Genomic DNA, 19,803 nt, shown 5'->3' with positions numbered 1-19,803 from the left:
CAATTAAACGCTGATTTCTCAGTAATTCAGGAAAGGACCGGCTATATAAAGTTATTATTGGACGGCTCTTTAAAAAAAAACTACATGCGCATATAAATAGTTTGGGGGGGATGAAATCCTGCCAACAGATTCCCTTTAAAAAGTGCATATTATATGATAGAAGTGCAAATCTGAATCCTGCCTAGATAAGGGGGCAGTTTTCTTAAATTGGTGGTCTTTTGGAGTTTCACTGTGCATAAGTCTAGGTGGGTCTCTTAAAGGGGTGTAACCAAAAAATAGGTTTCCTAGTAGGTTATATAGAGCAAATTGTTCAGAGCCCCCTCTATTTGGAGAGCTGCTGCAAATAGGGGGTCACAAACTGGAGGGCTGCTGCAGTTCATACATTATGGAAACCTATTGAGGGGACCCTCAAAAGATCATGAGGGATTTTAGCAGTTCCTGATGAGCTAGAGATGTAGACGTAGAAAAATGGTGAGGGACAGAGGAAGTTCAACCTGGGTCCAATATCAAAAAAATGCAACATGGGTCCCCCCAGTGAAGTGCATTTATTCTTACGTTAGCCATGCATGAGAAACAGCTGTTGGCCAAATTATCATTAGGATGACAGCTCATGTATCAACTACTTGGGATGGTTAGCCGATCCCGCTAAAATCGGAAACTTTGGCTAACTTTTATCTGTTGTGTACGGGGGCCTTTAAAATTGAAGTTTGGAGGTGGAAAGCACCACACCAAGAACATACTGTGGAACCTTTTGGTCTGCATGTGCCCATACACACTCACACTCGTTTGGCTGATGGTTTTCTATCCTGACTCCTCTGCACACATGAAAGCTCAGCTCGGCCGATCATTTCTGCATTCTCTATGGGGAGAGAGGAGTAATTTGCTCCTAGTTTCATCTCTCAGCGGCTTATCTACCTGGAGAAAAATAAGGCTCGGGATTGGGATTCTATCCAGCCGATCCTCATCACCCACCACATTAGGTGTCCGGCCGTTCCCGCTGACATGGGCAGGTTCGGCTGACTTTAATCCAATGTGTATGGGGACCTTAGGCTCGGGTCATCCAGGTCATCCATGTACATTGTTGGAAATGCCCCTTAATAGGTCCGGATTAGATCAGGCTTTTCTTTGTAATTATCTTTTGTGAACATTCGCTTTCTATGAATAGTTGACGGCATCAATAAATTAATTTAACCCAATTAGCGTTGAGTGCGTTTAATCAGCTACCGCCGCCGTGACAATGAGTCTGTGTGAAGCCTGAAATTAATGAATAAAAGAATCCAATAATTACAGTCCTGATACTACACAATATGTCCGACCCACCAGCTAATTACTGCAGAACAGCTTTCTACTCATTAAGTAGATCCATTGTTTAATCGCCATTATTTAATTTATTATATTAGTCTACGCTGTGATTTTACTTGTTCTCTTTGCCACACACCGATGACCCCACAGCCGAGAGATCGGGACAAATCAGCTCATTATTTCTGCTCTCTGAAATTCCTCTCTACAATAGATCATCAATGATGCAAATACAGTTCCAAAAATATTATGTGCAAAATGCAACAAAAAAGTAAAGTAACTTTCTATCTATCTATCTATCTATCTATCTATCTATCTATCTATCTATCTATCTCATATCTATCTATCTATCTCATATCTATCTATAGTATCTATCTATACAGCCCTCTATCTATCCCATATCTATCCATCTCATATCTATCTATCTATCTATATATCTATCTATCCATCTATCTATCAACTGTATATATCTATCAAATCCATCTATCCCATATCTATCTATCTATCTATCCCATATATACTGTATATATATATCTATCTCTTTATCTAATTTGGATTTACCAACCAAAGTCAATGTCAAGTAGGGCAGCATTTGCTCCTTCCACCAGAATCTTCTTGGAAGATCCATGAAGGGCTTCGTACATGAAGTATACACCATCTCGAACCATCGGCCGGATTTTTTCAGCATACATCTAGAACGTTAGAGAAAATGACAGAGGAAATGAGTGGTACAGGATGGTCTATTAGTTTAGAGAGTCAGTGTAACTATGATATTACAGGATGTTATGATACAGTTATAATCCATCCCATGATGAGTAGATTATTATAGGTTACTGGATTTTGGGGAAATCACATTCTTTGCTGTGGCCGTTTGTGGCAGCCTGTATACTATATACAGAGCTTCGCATACTATATATAGAGCTTCGCCTTACCTTCAGTTTCTTAAGCTGCCCTTCTATATCCACCTCCAGATTTGGGAACATGGACTGATGCTGATGTGCCAGGTTTTTGAACCTACAAAATAGAACATTTGATGATCCCAGAATCAAGAACTGATGAGACGATACACATCTCACAAACTGAGAGATAATAGATAGATGTCAAGTGTGAGAAGCTTCACTATCAGTCCCAGCCTATAGACCAGAGTGAAGAAGACCCTTTTTTCTGACCTCGGACAACCACAATCCTACATCCATACTTGCTTCTTGATGTCTGATAAGAAGCTTCTGTAATGTACCGTACGTCGGCGTTTTGTTGCTGTACCTAAATCATTCCGCAAAAATAATAATAAGGTAGCACGATTGCCCATACCTGGATGAAAACTCATCAAAGTCTGACAGAAGGTCACAGACTCGGAGACCGGTGCGTGAGGCTTTTGATGAGTACGTTGGTCCAATGCCTTTCTTCGTAGTGCCTATGCTACAGCAAAAAAGATGGGAGAATTAGAACATTTGTTATATATTCCTCACATTTTTTTCTTTTCTATATTTCGCTTTGTTGACTATTTAATATTAATTATAAATTATATAGAAATTATATAAATGCAAATGGATATAAATCCTATTATAATGTCATGGACACTGCATATCTGCCTACGGTTCCTACCAAGGGAAGGACAGTCAGCCTCTATTTGTACAATGGATTTTGCATCTATGGCTCCTATGCAGATCTTTGTGTTTATATGGCTACAGACTACATATAATCCCCTTGTAGTCAGATCCAATAGTAATACTTCTTTTATTGTACCCCTTTTTTAGCTGATTACAGGTTGTTCCACTGTTCTGATCCTTAGTAATTTGTGAAAAAAGTGTAACATTTCCCTGCAGCGCCACCAAAGGGCAAATGAAGCATTACCACACATCACACTGGAGTCAGTGAGCTATCCATGTAATGCGTAGCTATTCTAGGTCCTCCTAAGAAACAAATGGTCACTTTATCTGCTCTTTCTATTTGAGGAGAGTCTCCTCTATTTAAGGTTATCCCAACTTAGCAATGTACCACCTATATTCAGGAAAGGCGATTAGTTGCTGATCACAGGGGGTTCCACCTTTGGGACCGCATCTGATTCCAAGAACAGGGCTCTGAAGTGTACAATGAGCAAAGTAATGCGCTTGGCCGCCTCCAGCAATCCCATAGACGACTATGAATGCAGTGTCTCATTCTGTGCCGAGTGTCTCACGCTGAGCAAAGTGTCTCACGCTGAGCAAAGTGTCTCACGCTGAGCAAAGTGTCTCATGCTGAGCAAAGTGTCTCACGCTGAGCAGAGTGTCTCACGCTGAGCAGAGTGTCTCACCCTGAGCAGAGTGCCTCACACTCGTGGAGTGTAAAGTAAAGTAATGTTACACTGTAGGAACTACCACACTTATCATTACATAGATTTCTATTTAGTCTAAATGTATTCACTTAATCAGACAGCCTAATAGTGAAGAACTTAACTGTGCGGAGTGTCTCACACTGTGCGGAGTGTCTCACATTGCTGGACCACCAGCTGCACCAGGTGAACCAGAGCAACTGCCGGAGTCCTCTGCTCTCAGGGGAGCCCACTCGATCCCGATTTCTATTGGCTACATATACCGGCTATGTATGAGGGATGTCCGCACTGTTCAGAGTGTCATACAGAGTGCCGAGTGTGGTACAGAGTACCGAGTGTCGAACAGAGTGCCGAGTGTCTAACAGAGTGCCGAGTGTCTAACAGAGTGCCGAGTGTCTAACAGAGTGCCGAGTGTCGAACAGAGTATCGAGTGTCGAACAGAGTGACGAGTGTTGAACAGAGTACCGAGTGTCGAACAGAGTGCCGACTGTCGAACAGAGAGCCGACTGTCGAACAGAGAGCCGAGTGTCATACAGAGTGCCGAACAGAGTGCCGAGTGTCGAACAGAGTTCCGAGTGTCGAACAGAGTGACGAGTGTCGAACAGAGTAACGAGTGTCGAACAGAGTGTCGAACAGAGTACCGGATATCGAACAGAGTACCGAGTGTCGAACAGAGTACCGAGTGTCGAACAGAGTACCGAGTGTCAGTCAAAGTGACGAGTGTCGTACAGAGTGACGAGTGTCGTACAGAGTGACAACTATCGTACAGAGCGCAGAGTGTCGAAAAGAGTGCCGAGTATCGTACAGAGTGCCGAGTGTCGTAGAGAGTGCCAAGTGTCGAACAGAGTGCCAAGAGTCGAACAGAGTGCCGAATGTCGAACAGAGTGCCGAATGTCTACAGTGACGAGTGTCGTACTGAGTGCCAAGTGTCGAACAGAGTGCCCAGTGTCAAACAGAGTGCCCAGTGTCAAACAGAGTGCCCAGTGTCAAACAGAGTGCCCAGTGTCAAACAGAGTGCCCAGTGTCAAACAGAGCGCCCAGTGTCAAACAGAGCGCCCAGTGTCAAACAGAGCGCCCAGTGTAAAACAGAGCGCCCAGTGTCAAACAGAGCGCCCAGTGTCAAACAGAGCGCCCAGTGTCAAACAGAGTGCCGAGTGTCAAACAGAGTGCTGAGTGTCAAACAGAGTGCCGAATGTCTACAGTGACGAGTGTCGTACTGAGTGCCCAGTGTCAAACAGAGTGCCCAGTGTCAAACAGAGCGCCCAGTGTCAAACAGAGCGCCCAGTGTCAAACAGAGCGCCCAGTGTCAAACAGAGCGCCCAGTGTCAAACAGAGCGCCCAGTGTCAAAAAGAGTGCCGAGTGTCAAACAGAGTGCCGAGTGTCAAACAGAGTGCTGAGTGTCGAACAGAGTGCTGAGTGTCGAACAGAGTGACGAGTGTCGTACAGAGTGCCGAACAGAGTGCCGAGTGTCCGTCAAAGTGCCGAGTGTCGGTCAAAGTGCCGAGTGTCGTACAGAGTGACGAGTATCGTACAGCGTGACGAGTATCGTACAGCGTGACAAGTATCGTACAGAGTGACAAGTATCGTACAGAGTGTCGAGTGTCGAAAAGAGTGCCGAGTGTCGTACAGAGTGCCGAGTGTCAAACAGAGTGCCGAGTGTCAAACAGAGTGCCAAGTGTCAAACAGAATGACAAGTGTCAAACAGAGTGACAAGTGTCAAACAGAGTGCCAAATGTCGTACAGAGTGCCGGGTCTGGTACAGAGTGACGAGTCTGGTATAGAGTGACGAGTGTCGAACAGAGTGCCGAGTGTTGGTCAAAGTGATGAGTGTCATACAGAGTGACGAGTATCGTACAGAGTGCAGAGCGTTGAAAAGAGTGCCGAGCATCGTACAGAGTGCCGAGCGTCGAACAGAGTGCCAAGTGTTGAACAGAGTGCCAAGTGTCGAACAGAGTGCCAAGTGTCGAAAAGAGTGACGAGTGTCGAACAGAGTGACAAGTGTCAAACAGAGTGCCGAGTGTCGAACAGAGTGACGAGTGTCGAACAGAGTGCCGAGAGTCGTACAGAGTGCCGAGTGTGGAACAGAGTGCTGAGTGTCGAACAGAGTGCCGAGTGTCATACAGAGTGACAAGTGTCATACAGAGTGACAAGTGTCAAACAGAGTGACAAGTGTCACACAGAGTGCCGAGTGTCAAACAGAGTGCCGAGTGTCAAACAGAGTGCCAAGTGTCAAACAGAATGACAAGTGTCAAACAGAGTGACAAGTGTCAAACAGAGTGCCAAATGTCGTACAGAGTGCCGGGTCTGGTACAGAGTGACGAGTCTGGTATAGAGTGACGAGTGTCGAACAGAGTGCCGAGTGTTGGTCAAAGTGATGAGTGTCATACAGAGTGACGAGTATCGTACAGAGTGCAGAGCGTTGAAAAGAGTGCCGAGCATCGTACAGAGTGCCGAGCGTCGAACAGAGTGCCAAGTGTTGAACAGAGTGCCAAGTGTCGAACAGAGTGCCAAGTGTCGAAAAGAGTGACGAGTGTCGAACAGAGTGCCAAGTGTCGAACAGAGTGCCAAGTGTCGAACAGAGTGCCAAGTGTCGAACAGAGTGCCAAGTGTCGTACAGAGTGCCGAATGTACAGAGTGCCGAATGTACAGAGTGCCGAGTGTTGAACAGAGTGCCGAGTGTCGTACAGAGTGCTGAGTGTCATACAGAGTGCCGAGTGTCATACAGAGTGCCGAGTGTCAAACAGAGTGATAAGTGTCAAACAGAGTGACAAGTGTCAGAGTGCCGAGTGTCGAATAGAGTGCAGAGAATCGAACAGAGTGCCGAGTATCCAACAGAGTGCCGAGTGTCGAACAGAGTGGCAAGTGTTGAACAGAGTGCCGAATGTCGTACTGAGTGCCGAGTGTCGTACTGAGTGCCGAGTGTCAAACGGAGTGCCGAGTGTCAAACGGAGTGCCGAGTGTCGAACAGAGTGCCGAGTGTCGAACAGAGTGCCGAGTGTCGAACAGAGTGCCGAGTGTCGAACAGAGTGCCGAGTGTCGAACAGAGTGCCGAGTGTCGAACAGAGTGACGAGTGTCGTACAGAGTGACGAGTGTCGAACAGAGTGCCGAGTGTCGAACAGAGTGACGAGTGTCGTACAGAGTGACGAGTGTCGAACAGAGTACCGAATGTCGTACAGAGTGACGAGTGTCGAACAGAGTGACGAGTGTCGAACAGAGTGACGAGTGTCGTACAGAATGACGAGTGTCGAACAGAGTACCGAATGTCGAACAGAGTACCGAGTGTCGTACAGAGTGACGAGTGTTGAACAGACTGCCGAGTGTCGAACAGAGTGCCGAGTGTCGGTCAAAGTGACGAGTGTCATACAGAGTGACGAGTATCGTACAGAGTGACAAGCATCGTGCAGAGTGTCGAAAAGAGTGCCGAGTGTCATACAGAGTGCCAAGTGTCGTACAGTGTGCTGCGTGTCGTACAGAGTGCCGAGTGTTGTACAGAGTGCCGAGTGTCGTACAGAGTGCCGAATGTACAGAATGCCGAGTGTCAAACAGAGTGCTGAGTGTCGTACAGAGTGCCGAGTGTCATACAGAGTCACGAGTGTTGAACAGAGTACCGAATGTCAAACAGAGTACCGAGTGTCGGTCAAAGTGACAAGTATCGTACAGAGTGCCGAGTGTCGAACAGAGTGTCGAACAGAGTGCAGAGTGTCGAACAGAGTGACAAGTGTCGTACTTAGTGACAAGTGTCAAACAGACTGACAAGTGTCAAACAAACAGAGTGCCGAGTGTCGAACAGAGTGCCGAGTGTCGAACAGAGTGCCGAGTGTCGAACAGAGTGCCGAGTGTCGAACAGAGTGCCGAGTGTCGAAAAGAGTGACGAGTATCGTACAGAGTGCTGAGGATCATACAGAGTGCTGAGGATCATACAGAGTGCTTAATGTCAAACAGAGTGCCGAGTGTCGAACAGAGTGACGAGTGTCGAACAGAGTGACGAGTGTCGAACAGAGTGCCGAGTGTCGAACAGAGTGCCGAGTGTAGAACAGAGTGACGAGTGTCGTACAGAGTGACGAGTGTCGTACAGAGTGACGAGTGTCGAACAGAGTGACGAGTGTCGAACAGAGTACCGAATGTCGTACAGAGTGACGAGTGTCGAACAGAGTGACGAGTGTCAAACAGAGTGACGAGTGTCGAACAGAGTGACGAGTGTCGTACAGAATGACGAGTGTCGAACAGAGTACCGAATGTCGAACAGAGTACCGAGTGTCGTACAGAGTGACGAGTGTTGAACAGACTGCCGAGTGTCGAACAGAGTTCCGAGTGTCGGTCAAAGTGACGAGTGTCATACAGAGTGACGAGTATCGTACAGAGTGACAAGTATCGTGCAGAGTGTCGAAAAGAGTGCCGAGTGTCATACAGAGTGCCAAGTGTCGTACAGTGTGCTGCGTGTCGTACAGAGTGCCGAGTGTTGTACAGAGTGCCGAGTGTCGTACAGAGTGCCGAATGTACAGAGTGCCGAGTGTCAAACAGAGTGCTGAGTGTCGTACAGAGTGCCGAGTGTCATACAGAGTCACGAGTGTCGAACAGAGTACCGAATGTCAAACAGAGTACCGAGTGTCGGTCAAAGTGACAAGTATCGTACAGAGTGCCGAGTGTCGAACAGAGTGCAGAGTGTCGAACAGAGTGACAAGTGTCGTACTTAGTGACAAGTGTCAAACAGAGTGCCGAGTGTCGAACAGAGTGCCGAGTGTCGAACAGAGTGCCGAGTGTCGAACAGAGTGCCGAGTGTCGAACAGAGTGCCGAGTGTCGAACAGAGTGCCGAGTGTCGAACAGAGTGCTGAGTGTCGAACAGAGTGCCGAGTGTCGAACAGAGTGCCGAGTGTCGAAAAGAGTGACGAGTATCGTACAGAGTGCTGAGGATCATACAGAGTGCTGAGGATCATACAGAGTGCTTAATGTCAAACAGAGTGCCGAGTGTCGAACAGAGTGCCGAGTGTCGAACAGAGTGACGAGTGTCGAACAGAGTGCCCAGTGTCGAACAGAGTGCCCAGTGTCGTACAGACTGCCGAGTGTCGTACACAGTGCCGTGTGCCGTACAGAGTGCCGATTGTCGAACAGAGTGCCGACTGTCGAACAGAGTGCCAAACAGAGTGCCGTGTGTCATACAGAGTGTCGAACAGAGTGCCGATCATAGTACCGGATGTCAAACAGAGTACCGAGTGTCGAACAGAGTGACCAGTGTCGGTCAGAGTGACGAGTGTTGTACAGAGTGACGAGTATCGTACAGAGTGCAGAGTGTCGAAAAGAGTGCCGAGTGACGAACAGAGTGACGAGTGTCGTACAGAGTGACGAGTGTCGAACAGAGTACCGAATGTCGAACAGAGTGACGAGTGTCGAACAGAGTGACGAGTGTCGAACAAAGTGACGAGTGTCGAACAAAGTGACGAGTGTCGTACAGAGTGACGAGTGTCGTACAGAGTGTCGAGTGTCGAACATAGTACCGAATGTCGAACAGAGTACCGAGTGTCGTACAGAGTGACGAGTGTTGAACAGACTGCCGAGTGTCGAACAGAGTGCCGAGTGTCAGTCAAAGTGACGAGTGTCATACAGAGTGACGAGTATCGTACAGAGTGACAAGTATCGTGCAGAGTGCAGAGTGTCGAAAAGAGTGCCGAGTGTCATACAGAGTGCCAAGTGTCGTACAGTGTGCCGCGTGTCGTACAGAGTGCCGAGTGTTGTACAGAGTGCCGTACAGAGTGCCGAATGTACAGAGTGCCGAGTGTCAAACAGAGTGCTGAGTCTCGTACAGAGTGCCGAGTGTCATACAGAGTCACGAGTGTCGAACAGAGTACCGAATGTCAAACAGAGTACCGAGTGTCGGTCAAAGTGACAAGTATCGTACAGAGTGCCGAGTGTCGAACAGAGTGTCGAACAGAGTGCAGAGTGTCGAACAGAGTGACAAGTGTCGTACTTAGTGACAAGTGTCAAACAGAGTGCAGAGTGTCGAACAGAGTGCCGAGTGTCGAATAGAGTGTCGAACAGAGTGCCGAGTGTCATACAGAGTGACGAGTATCTTACAGAGTGCCGAGTGTCGAAAAGAGTGACGAGTATCGTACAGAGTGCTGAGGATCATACAGAGTGCTTAATGTCAAACAGAGTGCCGAGTGTCGTCCAGAGTGACGAGTGTCGAACAGAGTGACGAGTGTGGAACAGAGTGCCCAGTGTCGAACAGAGTGCCCAGTGTCGAACAGAGTGCCCAGTGTCGTACAGAGTGCCCAGTGTCGTACAGACTGCCGAGTGTCGTACACCGTGCCGTGTGCCGTACAGAGTGCCGATTGTCGAATAGAGTGCCGACTGTCGAACAGAGTGCCAAACAGAGTGCTGATCATAGTAGCGGATGTCAAACAGAGTACCGAGTGTCGAACAGAGTATCGAGTGTCGAACAGAGTGACCAGTGTCGGTCAAAGTGACGAGTGTTGTACAGAGTGACGAGTATCGTACAGAGTGCAGAGTGTCAAAAAGAGTGCCGAGTATCGTACAGAGTGCCGAGTGTCGTACAGAGTGCCGAATGTCTACAATGACGAGTGTCGTACTGAGTGCCAAGCGTCGAACAGAGCGCCCAGTATCAAACAGAGTGCCCAGTGTCAAACAGAGTGCTGAATGTCGAACAGAGTGACGAGTGTCGTACTGAGTGCCGAGTGTCGAACAGAGTACCGAATGTCGAACAGAGTACCAAGTGTCGTACAGAGTGATGAGTGTCGAACAGAGTGACGAGTGTCGAACAGAGTGACGAGTGTCGTACAGAGTGACGAGTGTCGAACAGAGTGACGAGTGTCGAACAGAGTACCGAGTGTCGTACAGAGTGACGAGTGTTGAACATACTGCCAAGTGTCGAACAGAGTGCCGAGTGTCGGTCAAAGTGACGAGTGTCATACAGAGTGACGAGTATCGTACAGAGTGACAAGTATCGTACAGAGTGCAGATTGTCGAAAAGAGTGCCAAGTGTCGTACGGTGTGCCGGTTGTCGTACAGAGTGCCGAGTGTCGTACAGAGTGCCGAGTGTCGTACAGAGTGCCGAGTGTCGTACAGAGTGCCGAGTATCGTACAGAGTGCTGAGTGTCGTACAGAGTGCCGAGTGTCCAACAGAGTCACGAGTGTCGAACAGAGTCACGAGTGTCGAACAGAGTACCGAGTGTCGGTCAAAGTGACAAGTATCGTACAGAGTGCCGAGTGTCGAACAGAGTGTCGAACAGAGTGCCGAGTGTCGAACAGAGTGACAAGTGTCAAACAGAGTGTCGAGTGTCGAACAGAGTGCCGAGTGTCGAACAGAGTGCCGAGTGTCGAACAGAGTGCCGATTGTCGAACAGAGTGCCGATTGTCGAACAGAGTACCGAATGTCGAACAGAGTACCGAGTGTCGTACAGAGTGACGAGTGTTGAACAGACTGCCGAGTGTCGAACAGAGTGCCGAGTGTCGGTCAAAGTGACGAGTGTCATACAGAGTGACGAGTATCGTACAGAGTGACAAGTATCGTGCAGAGTGCAGAGTGTCATACAGAGTGCCAAGCGTCGTACAGTGTGCTGCGTGTCGTACAGAGTGCCGTGTGTACAGAGTGCCGAATGTACAGAGTGCCGAATGTACAGAGTGCCGAGTGTTGAACAGAGTGCCGAGTGTCGTACAGAGTGCTGAGTGTCATACAGAGTGCCGAGTGTCATACAGAGTGCCGAGTGTCAAACAGAGTGATAAGTGTCAAACAGAGTGACAAGTGTCAGAGTGCCAAGTGTCGAATAGAGTGCAGAGAATCGAACAGAGTGCCGAGTATCCAACAGAGTGCCGAGTGTCGAACAGAGTGGCAAGTGTTGAACAGAGTGCCGAATGTCGTACTGAGTGCCGAGTGTCGTACTGAGTGCCGAGTGTCGAACAGAGTGCCGAGTGTCGAACAGAGTGCCGAGTGTCGAACAGAGTGCCGAGTGTCGAACAGAGTGACGAGTGTCGTACAGAGTGACGAGTGTCGTACAGAGTGACGAGTGTCGAACAGAGTACCGAATGTCGTACAGAGTGACGAGTGTCGAACAGAGTGACGAGTGTCGAACAGAGTACCGAGTGTCGTACAGAGTGACGAGTGTCGAACAGAGTGACGAGTGTCGAACAGAGTGACGAGTGTCGAACAGAGTGACGAGTGTCGTACAGAGTGACGAGTGTCGAACAGAGTGACGAGTGTCGAACAGAGTACCGAGTGTCGTACAGAGTGACGAGTGTTGAACAGACTGCCGAGTGTCGAACAGAGTGCCGAGTGTCGGTCAAAGTGACGAGTGTCATACAGAGTGACGAGTATCGTACAGAGTGCAGATTGTCGAAAAGAGTGCCAAGTGTCGTACGGTGTGCCGCGTGTCGTACAGAGTGCCGAGTGTTGTACAGAGTGCCGAGTGTCGTACAGAGTGCCGAGTGTCGTACAGAGTGCCGAGTGTCGTACAGAGTGCCGAGTGTCCTACAGAGTCACGAGTGTCGAACAGAGTACCGAATGTCAAACAGAGTACCGAGTGTCGGTCAAAGTGACAAGTATCGTACAGAGTGCCGAGTGTCGAACAGAGTGTCGAACAGAGTGCCGAGTGTCGAACAGAGTGCCGAGTGTCGAACAGAGTGCCGAGTGTCGAACAGAGTGACGAGTGTCGAACAGAGTGACGAGTGTCGTACAGAGTGACGAGTGTCGTACAGAGTGACGAGTGTCGAACAGAGTACCGAATGTCGAACAGAGTACCGAATGTCGTACAGAGTGACGAGTGTCGAACAGAGTGACGAGTGTCGAACAGAGTGACGAGTGTCGTACAGAATGACGAGTGTCGAACAGAGTACCGAATGTCGAACAGAGTACCGAGTGTCGTACAGAGTGACGAGTGTTGAACAGACTGCCGAGTGTCGAACAGAGTGCCGAGTGTCGGTCAAAGTGACGAGTGTCATACAGAGTGACGAGTATCGTACAGAGTGACAAGTATCGTGCAGAGTGTCGAAAAGAGTGCCGAGTGTCATACAGAGTGCCAAGTGTCGTACAGTGTGCTACGTGTCGTACAGAGTGCCGAGTGTTGTACAGAGTGCCGAGTGTCGTACAGAGTGCCGAGTGTCGTACAGAGTGCCGAGTGTCGTACAGAGTGCCGAATGTACAGAGTGCCGAGTGTCGTACAGAGTGCTGAGTGTCGTACAGAGTGCCGAGTGTCATACAGAGTCACGAGTGTCGAACAGAGTACCGAATGTCAAACAGAGTACCGAGTGTCGGTCAAAGTGACAAGTATCGTACAGAGTGCCGAGTGTCGAACAGAGTGTCGAACAGAGTGACAAGTGTCGTACTTAGTGACAAGTGTCAAACAGACTGACAAGTGTCAAACAGAGTGCCGAGTGTCGAACAGAGTGCCGAGTGTCGAAAAGAGTGACGAGTATCGTACAGAGTGCTGAGGATCATACAGAGTGCTGAGGATCATACAGAGTGCTTAATGTCAAACAGAGTGCCGAGTGTCGAACAGAGTAACGAGTGTCGAACAGAGTGACGAGTGTCGAACAGAGTGCCCAGTGTCGAACAGAGTGCCCAGTGTCGTACAGACTGCCGAGTGTCGTACACAGTGCCGTGTGCCGTACAGAGTGCCGATTGTCGAACAGAGTGCCAAACAGAGTGCAGTGTGTCATACAGAGTGTCGAACAGAGTGCCGATCATAGTACCTGATGTCAAACAGAGTACCGAGTGTCGAACAGAGTGACCAGTGTCGGTCAGAGTGACGAGTGTTGTACAGAGTGACGAGTATCGTACAGAGTGCAGAGTGTCGAAAAGAGTGCCGAGTGACGAACAGAGTGACGAGTGTCGTACAGAGTGACGAGTGTCGAACAGAGTACCGAATGTCGAACAGAGTGACGAGTGTCGAACAAAGTGACGAGTGTCGAACAAAGTGACGAGTGTCGTACAGAGTGACGAGTGTCGTACAGAGTGACGAGTGTCGAACAGAGTACCGAATGTCGAACAGAGTACCGAGTGTCGTACAGAGTGACGAGTATTGAACAGACTGCCGAGTGTCGAACAGAGTGCCGAGTGTCGGTCAAAGTGACGAGTGTCATACAGAGTGACGAGTATCGTACAGAGTGACAAGTATCGTGCAGAGTGCAGAGTGTCGAAAAGAGTGCCGAGTGTCATACAGAGTGCCAAGTGTCGTACAGTGTGCCGCGTGTCGTACAGAGTGCCGAGTGTTGTACAGAGTGCCGTACAGAGTGCCGAATGTACAGAGTGCCGAGTGTCAAACAGAGTGCTGAGTCTCGTACAGAGTGCCGAGTGTCATACAGAGTCACGAGTGTCGAACAGAGTACCGAATGTCAAACAGAGTACCGAGTGTCGGTCAAAGTGACAAGTATCGTACAGAGTGCAGAGTGTCGAACAGAGTGACAAGTGTCGTACTTAGTGACAAGTGTCAAACAGAGTGCAGAGTGTCAAACAGAGTGCCGAGTGTCGAATAGAGTGTCGAACAGAGTGCCGAGTGTCATACAGAGTGACGAGTATCGTACAGAGTGCCGAGTGACAAAAAGAGTGACAAGTGTCGTACAGAGTGCTGAGGATCATACAGAGTGGTTAATGTCAAACAGAGTGCAGAGTGTCGAGTGTCGAACAGAGTGATGAGTGTCGAACAGAGTGACGAGTGTCGAACAGAGTGCCCAGTGTCGAACAGAGTGCCCAGTGTCGTACAGAGTGCCCAGTGTCGTACAGACTGCCGAGTGTCGTACACAGTGCCGTGTGCCGTACAGAGTGCCGATTGTCGAACAGAGTGCCGACTGTCGAACAGAGTGACAAACAGAGTGCCGTGTGTCATACAGAGTGTCGAACAGAGTGCCGATCATAGTACCGGATGTCAAACAGAGCACCGAGTGTCGAACAGAGTGACCAGTGTCGGTCAAAGTGACGAGTGTTGTACAGAGTGACGAGTATCGTACAGAGTGCAGAGTGTCGAAAAGAGTGCCGAGTATCGTACAGAGTGCCGAGTGTCGTACAGAGTGCCGAATGTCTACAGTGACGAGTGTCGTACTGAGTGCCAAGCGTCGAACAGAGCGCCCAGTATCAAACAGAGTGCCCAGTGTCAAACAGAGTGCTGAATGTCGAACAGAGTGACGAGTGTCGTACTGAGTGCCGAGTGTCGAACAGAGTACCGAATGTCGAACAGAGTACCGAGTGTCGTACAGAGTGATGAGTGTCGAACAGAGTGACGAGTGTCGAACAGAGTGACGAGTGTCGTACAGAGTGACGAGAGTCGAACAGAGTACCGAGTGTCGTACAGAGTGACGAGTGTTGAACAGACTGCCAAGTGTCGAACAGAGTGCCGAGTGTCGGTCAAAGTGACGAGTGTCATACAGAGTGACGAGTATCGTACAGAGTGACAAGTATCGTACAGAGTGCAGATTGTCGAAAAGAGTGCCAAGTGTCGTACGGTGTGCCGCGTGTCGTACAGAGTGCCGAGTGTTGTACAGAGTGCCGAGTGTCGTACAGAGTGCCGAGTGTCGTACAGAGTGCCGAGTGTCGTACAGAGTGCTGAGTGTCGTACAGAGTCACGAGTGTCATACAGAGTCACGAGTGTCGAACAGAGCACCGAATGTCAAACAGAGTACCGAGTGTCGGTCAAAGTGACAAGTATCGTACAGAGTGTCGAGTGTCGAACAGAGTGCCGAGTGTCGAACAGAGTGCCGAGTGTCGAACAGAGTGCCGAGTGTCGAACAGAGTGCCGAGTGTCGAACAGAATGCCGAGTGTCGAACAGAGTGCCGAGTGTCGAACAGAGTACCGAAAGTCGAACAGAGTACCGAGTGTCGTACAGAGTGACGAGTGTTGAACAGATTGCCGAGTGTCGAACAGAGTGCCGAGTGTCGGTCAAAGTGACGAGTGTCATACAGAGTGACGAGTATCGTACAGAGTGACAAGTATCGTGCAGAGTGCAGAGTGTCGAAAAGAGTGCCGAGTGTCATACAGAGTGCCAAGTGTCGTACAGTGTGCTGCGTGTCGTACAGAGTGCCGAGTGTGGTACAGAGTACCGAGTGTCGTACAGAGTGCAGAGTGTCGTACAGAGTGCCGAATGTACAGAGTGCCGAGTGTCAAACAGAGTGCTGAGTGTCGTACGGAGTGCCGAGTGTCATACAGAGTCACGAGTGTCGAACAGAGTACCGAATGTCAAACAGAGTACCGAATGTCAAACAGAGTACCGAGTGTCGGTCAAAGTGACAAGTATCGTACAGAGTGCAGAGTGTCGAACAGAGTGACAAGTGTCGTACTTAGTGACAAGTGTCAAACAGAGTGCAGAGTGTCAAACAGAGTGCCGAGTGTCGAATAGAGTGTCGAACAGAGTGCCGAGTGTCATACAGAGTGACGAGTATCGTACAGAGTGCCGAGTGACAAAAAGAGTGACGAGTGTCGTACAGAGTGCTGAGGATCATACAGAGTGGTTAATGTCAAACAGAGTGCAGAGTGTCGAGTGTCGAACAGAGTGATGAGTGTCGAACAGAGTGACGAGTGTCGAACAGAGTGCCCAGTGTCGAACAGAGTGCCCAGTGTCGTACAGAGTGCCCAGTGTCGTACAGACTGCCGAGTGTCGTACACAGTGCCGTGTGCCGTACAGAGTGCCGATTGTCGAACAGAGTGCCGACTGTCGAACAGAGTGACAAACAGAGTGCCGTGTGTCATACAGAGTGTCGAACAGAGTGCCGATCATAGTACCGGATGTCAAACAGAGCACCGAGTGTCGAACAGAGTGACCAGTGTCGGTCAAAGTGACGAGTATCGTACAGAGTGCAGAGTGTCGAAAAGAGTGCCGAGTATCGTACAGAGTGCCGAGTGTCGTACAGAGTGCCGAATGTCTACAGTGACGAGTGTCGTACTGAGTGCCAAGCGTCGAACAGAGCGCCCAGTATCAAACAGAGTGCCCAGTGTCAAACAGAGTGCTGAATGTCGAACAGAGTGACGAGTGTCGTACTGAGTGCCGAGTGTCGAACAGAGTACCGAATGTCGAACAGAGTACCGAGTGTCGTACAGAGTGATGAGTGTCGAACAGAGTGACGAGTGTCGAACAGAGTGACGAGTGTCGTACAGAGTGACGAGAGTCGAACAGAGTACCGAGTGTCGTACAGAGTGACGAGTGTTGAACAGACTGCCAAGTGTCGAACAGAGTGCCGAGTGTCGGTCAAAGTGACGAGTGTCATACAGAGTGACGAGTATCGTACAGAGTGACAAGTATCGTACAGAGTGCAGATTGTCGAAAAGAGTGCCAAGTGTCGTACGGTGTGCCGCGTGTCGTACAGAGTGCCGAGTGTTGTACAGAGTGCCGAGTGTCGTACAGAGTGCCGAGTGTCGTACAGAGTGCCGAGTGTCGTACAGAGTGCTGAGTGTCGTACAGAGTGCTGAGTGTCATACAGAGTCACGAGTGTCGAACAGAGCACCGAATGTCAAACAGAGTACCGAGTGTCGGTCAAAGTGACAAGTATCGTACAGAGTGTCGAGTGTCGAACAGAGTGCCGAGTGTCGAACAGAGTGCCGAGTGTCGAACAGAGTGCCGAGTGTCGAACAGAATGCCGAGTGTCGAACAGAGTGCCGAGTGTCGAACAGAGTACCGAAAGTCGAACAGAGTACCGAGTGTCGTACAGAGTGACGAGTGTTGAACAGATTGCCGAGTGTCGAACAGAGTGCCGAGTGTCGGTCAAAGTGACGAGTGTCATACAGAGTGACGAGTATCGTACAGAGTGACAAGTATCGTGCAGAGTGCAGAGTGTCGAAAAGAGTGCCGAGTGTCATACAGAGTGCCAAGTGTCGTACAGTGTGCTGCGTGTCGTACAGAGTGCCGAGTGTTGTACAGAGTACCGAGTGTCGTACAGAGTGCAGAGTGTCGTACAGAGTGCCGAATGTACAGAGTGCCGAATGTACAGAGTGCCGAGTGTCAAACAGAGTGCTGAGTGTCGTACGGAGTGCCGAGTGTCATACAGAGTCACGAGTGTCGAACAGAGTACCGAATGTCAAACAGAGTACCGAATGTCAAACAGAGTACCGAGTGTCGGTCAAAGTGACAAGTATCGTACAGAGTGCCGAGTGTCGAACAGAGTGTCGAACAGAGTGCAGAGTGTCGAACAGAGTGACAAGTGTCGTACTTAGTGACAAGTGTCAAACAGACTGACAAGTGTCAAACAGAGTGCCGAGTGTCGAACAGAGTGCCGAGTGTCGGTCAAAGTGACAAGTATCGTACAGAGTGTCGAGTGTCGAACAGAGTGCCGAGTGTCGAACAGAGTGCCGAGTGTCGAACAGAGTGCCGAGTGTCGAACAGAATGCCGAGTGTCGAACAGAGTGCCGAGTGTCGAACAGAGTACCGAAAGTCGAACAGAGTACCGAGTGTCGTACAGAGTGACGAGTGTTGAACAGATTGCCGAGTGTCGAACAGAGTGCCGAGTGTCGGTCAAAGTGACGAGTGTCATACAGAGTGACGAGTATCGTACAGAGTGACAAGTATCGTGCAGAGTGCAGAGTGTCGAAAAGAGTGCCGAGTGTCATACAGAGTGCCAAGTGTCGTACAGTGTGCTGCGTGTCGTACAGAGTGCCGAGTGTTGTACAGAGTACCGAGTGTCGTACAGAGTGCAGAGTGTCGTACAGAGTGCCGAATGTACAGAGTGCCGAATGTACAGAGTGCCGAGTGTCAAACAGAGTGCTGAGTGTCGTACGGAGTGCCGAGTGTCATAGAGAGTCACGAGTGTCGAACAGAGTACCGAATGTCAAACAGAGTACCGAATGTCAAACAGAGTACCGAATGTCAAACAGAGTACCGAGTGTCGGTCAAAGTGACAAGTATCGTACAGAGTGCCGAGTGTCGAACAGAGTGTCGAACAGAGTGCAGAGTGTCGAACAGAGTGACAAGTGTCGTACTTAGTGACAAGTGTCAAACAGACTGACAAGTGTCAAACAGAGTGCCGAGTGTCGAACAGAGTGCCGAGTGTCGAACAGAGTGCCGAGTGTCGAACATAGTGCCGAGTGTCGAACAGAGTGCCGAGTATCGTACAGAGTGCTGAGGATCATACAGAGTGCTGAGGATCATACAGAGTGCTGAGGATCATACAGAGTGCTTAATGTCAAACAGAGTGCCGAGTGTCGAACAGAGTGACGAGTGTCGAACAGAGTGCCCAGTGTCGAACAGAGTGCCGTGTGCCGTACAGAGTGCCGATTGTCGAACAGAGTGCCGACTGTCGAACAGAGTGCCAAACAGAGTGCCGTGTGTCATACAGAGTGTCGAACAGAGTGCCGATCATAGTACCGGATGTCAAACAGAGTACAGAGTGTCGAACAGAGTGACCAGTGTCGGTCAAAGTGACGAGTGTTGTACAGAGTGACGAGTATCGTACAGAGTGCAGAGTGTCGAAAAGAGTGCCGAGTGTCGTACAGAGTCACGAGTGTCGAACAGAGTACCGAATGTCGAACAGATTGACGAGTGTCGAACAAAGTGACGAGTGTCGAACAAAGTGACGAGTGTCGTACAGAGTGACGAGTGTCGTACAGAGTGAAGAGTGTCGAACAGAGTACCGAATGTCGAACAGAGTACCGAGTGTCGTACAGAGTGACGAGTGTTGAACAGACTGCCGAGTGTCGAACAGAGTGCCGAGTGTCGGTCAAAGTGACGAGTGTCATACAGAGTGACGAGTATCGTACAGAGTGACAAGTATCGTGCAGAGTGCAGAGTGTCGAAAAGAGTGCCGAGTGTCATACAGAGTGCCAAGTGTCGTACAGTGTGCCGCGTGTCGTATAGAGTGCCGAGTGTTGTACAGAGTGCCGTACAGAGTGCCTAATGTACAGAGTGCCGAGTGTCAAACAGAGTGCTGAGTCTCGTACAGAGTGCCGAGTGTCATACAGAGTCACGAGGGTCGAACAGAGTACCGAATGTCAAACAGAGTACCGAGTGTCGGTCAAAGTGACAAGTATCGTACAGAGTGCCGAGTGTCGAACAGAGTGTCGAACAGAGTGCAGAGTGTCGAACAGAGTGACAAGTGTCGTACTTAGTGACAAGTGTCAAACAGAGTGCAGAGTGTCGAACAGAGTGCCGAGTGTCGAATAGAGTGTCGAACAGAGTGCCGAGTGTCATACAGAGTGACGAGTATCGTACACAGTGCCGAGTGTCGAAAAGAGTGACGAGTATCGTAGAGAGTGCTGAGGATCATA

General features: G+C 49.5%; 1 protein-coding gene across 1 annotated transcript in view; it reads right to left on the bottom strand.

Moving 5' to 3' along the window:
* Positions 1–19,803, bottom strand: part of ADSS1 (adenylosuccinate synthase 1) — a 96,972-nt gene that overhangs the window by 10,878 nt on the left and 66,291 nt on the right. The window contains exons 6-8 of the mRNA XM_073637510.1: positions 2,611–2,718; positions 2,232–2,313; positions 1,865–1,991 (exon numbers count right to left, since the gene is read on the bottom strand). Of these exons, the coding sequence (XP_073493611.1) occupies positions 1,865–1,991; positions 2,232–2,313; positions 2,611–2,718 (317 nt within the window). The remainder of the gene's footprint in view (positions 1–1,864; positions 1,992–2,231; positions 2,314–2,610; positions 2,719–19,803) is intronic.

The sequence above is a fragment of the Phyllobates terribilis genome, unplaced genomic scaffold (assembly GCF_046119375.1).
Source record: "Phyllobates terribilis strain yellow unplaced genomic scaffold, ASM4611937v1 Scaffold_7__3_contigs__length_470593459, whole genome shotgun sequence".
Classification (NCBI taxonomy): Eukaryota; Metazoa; Chordata; class Amphibia; order Anura; family Dendrobatidae; genus Phyllobates; species Phyllobates terribilis.
This window is presented reverse-complemented; position numbering and strand designations above follow the sequence as displayed.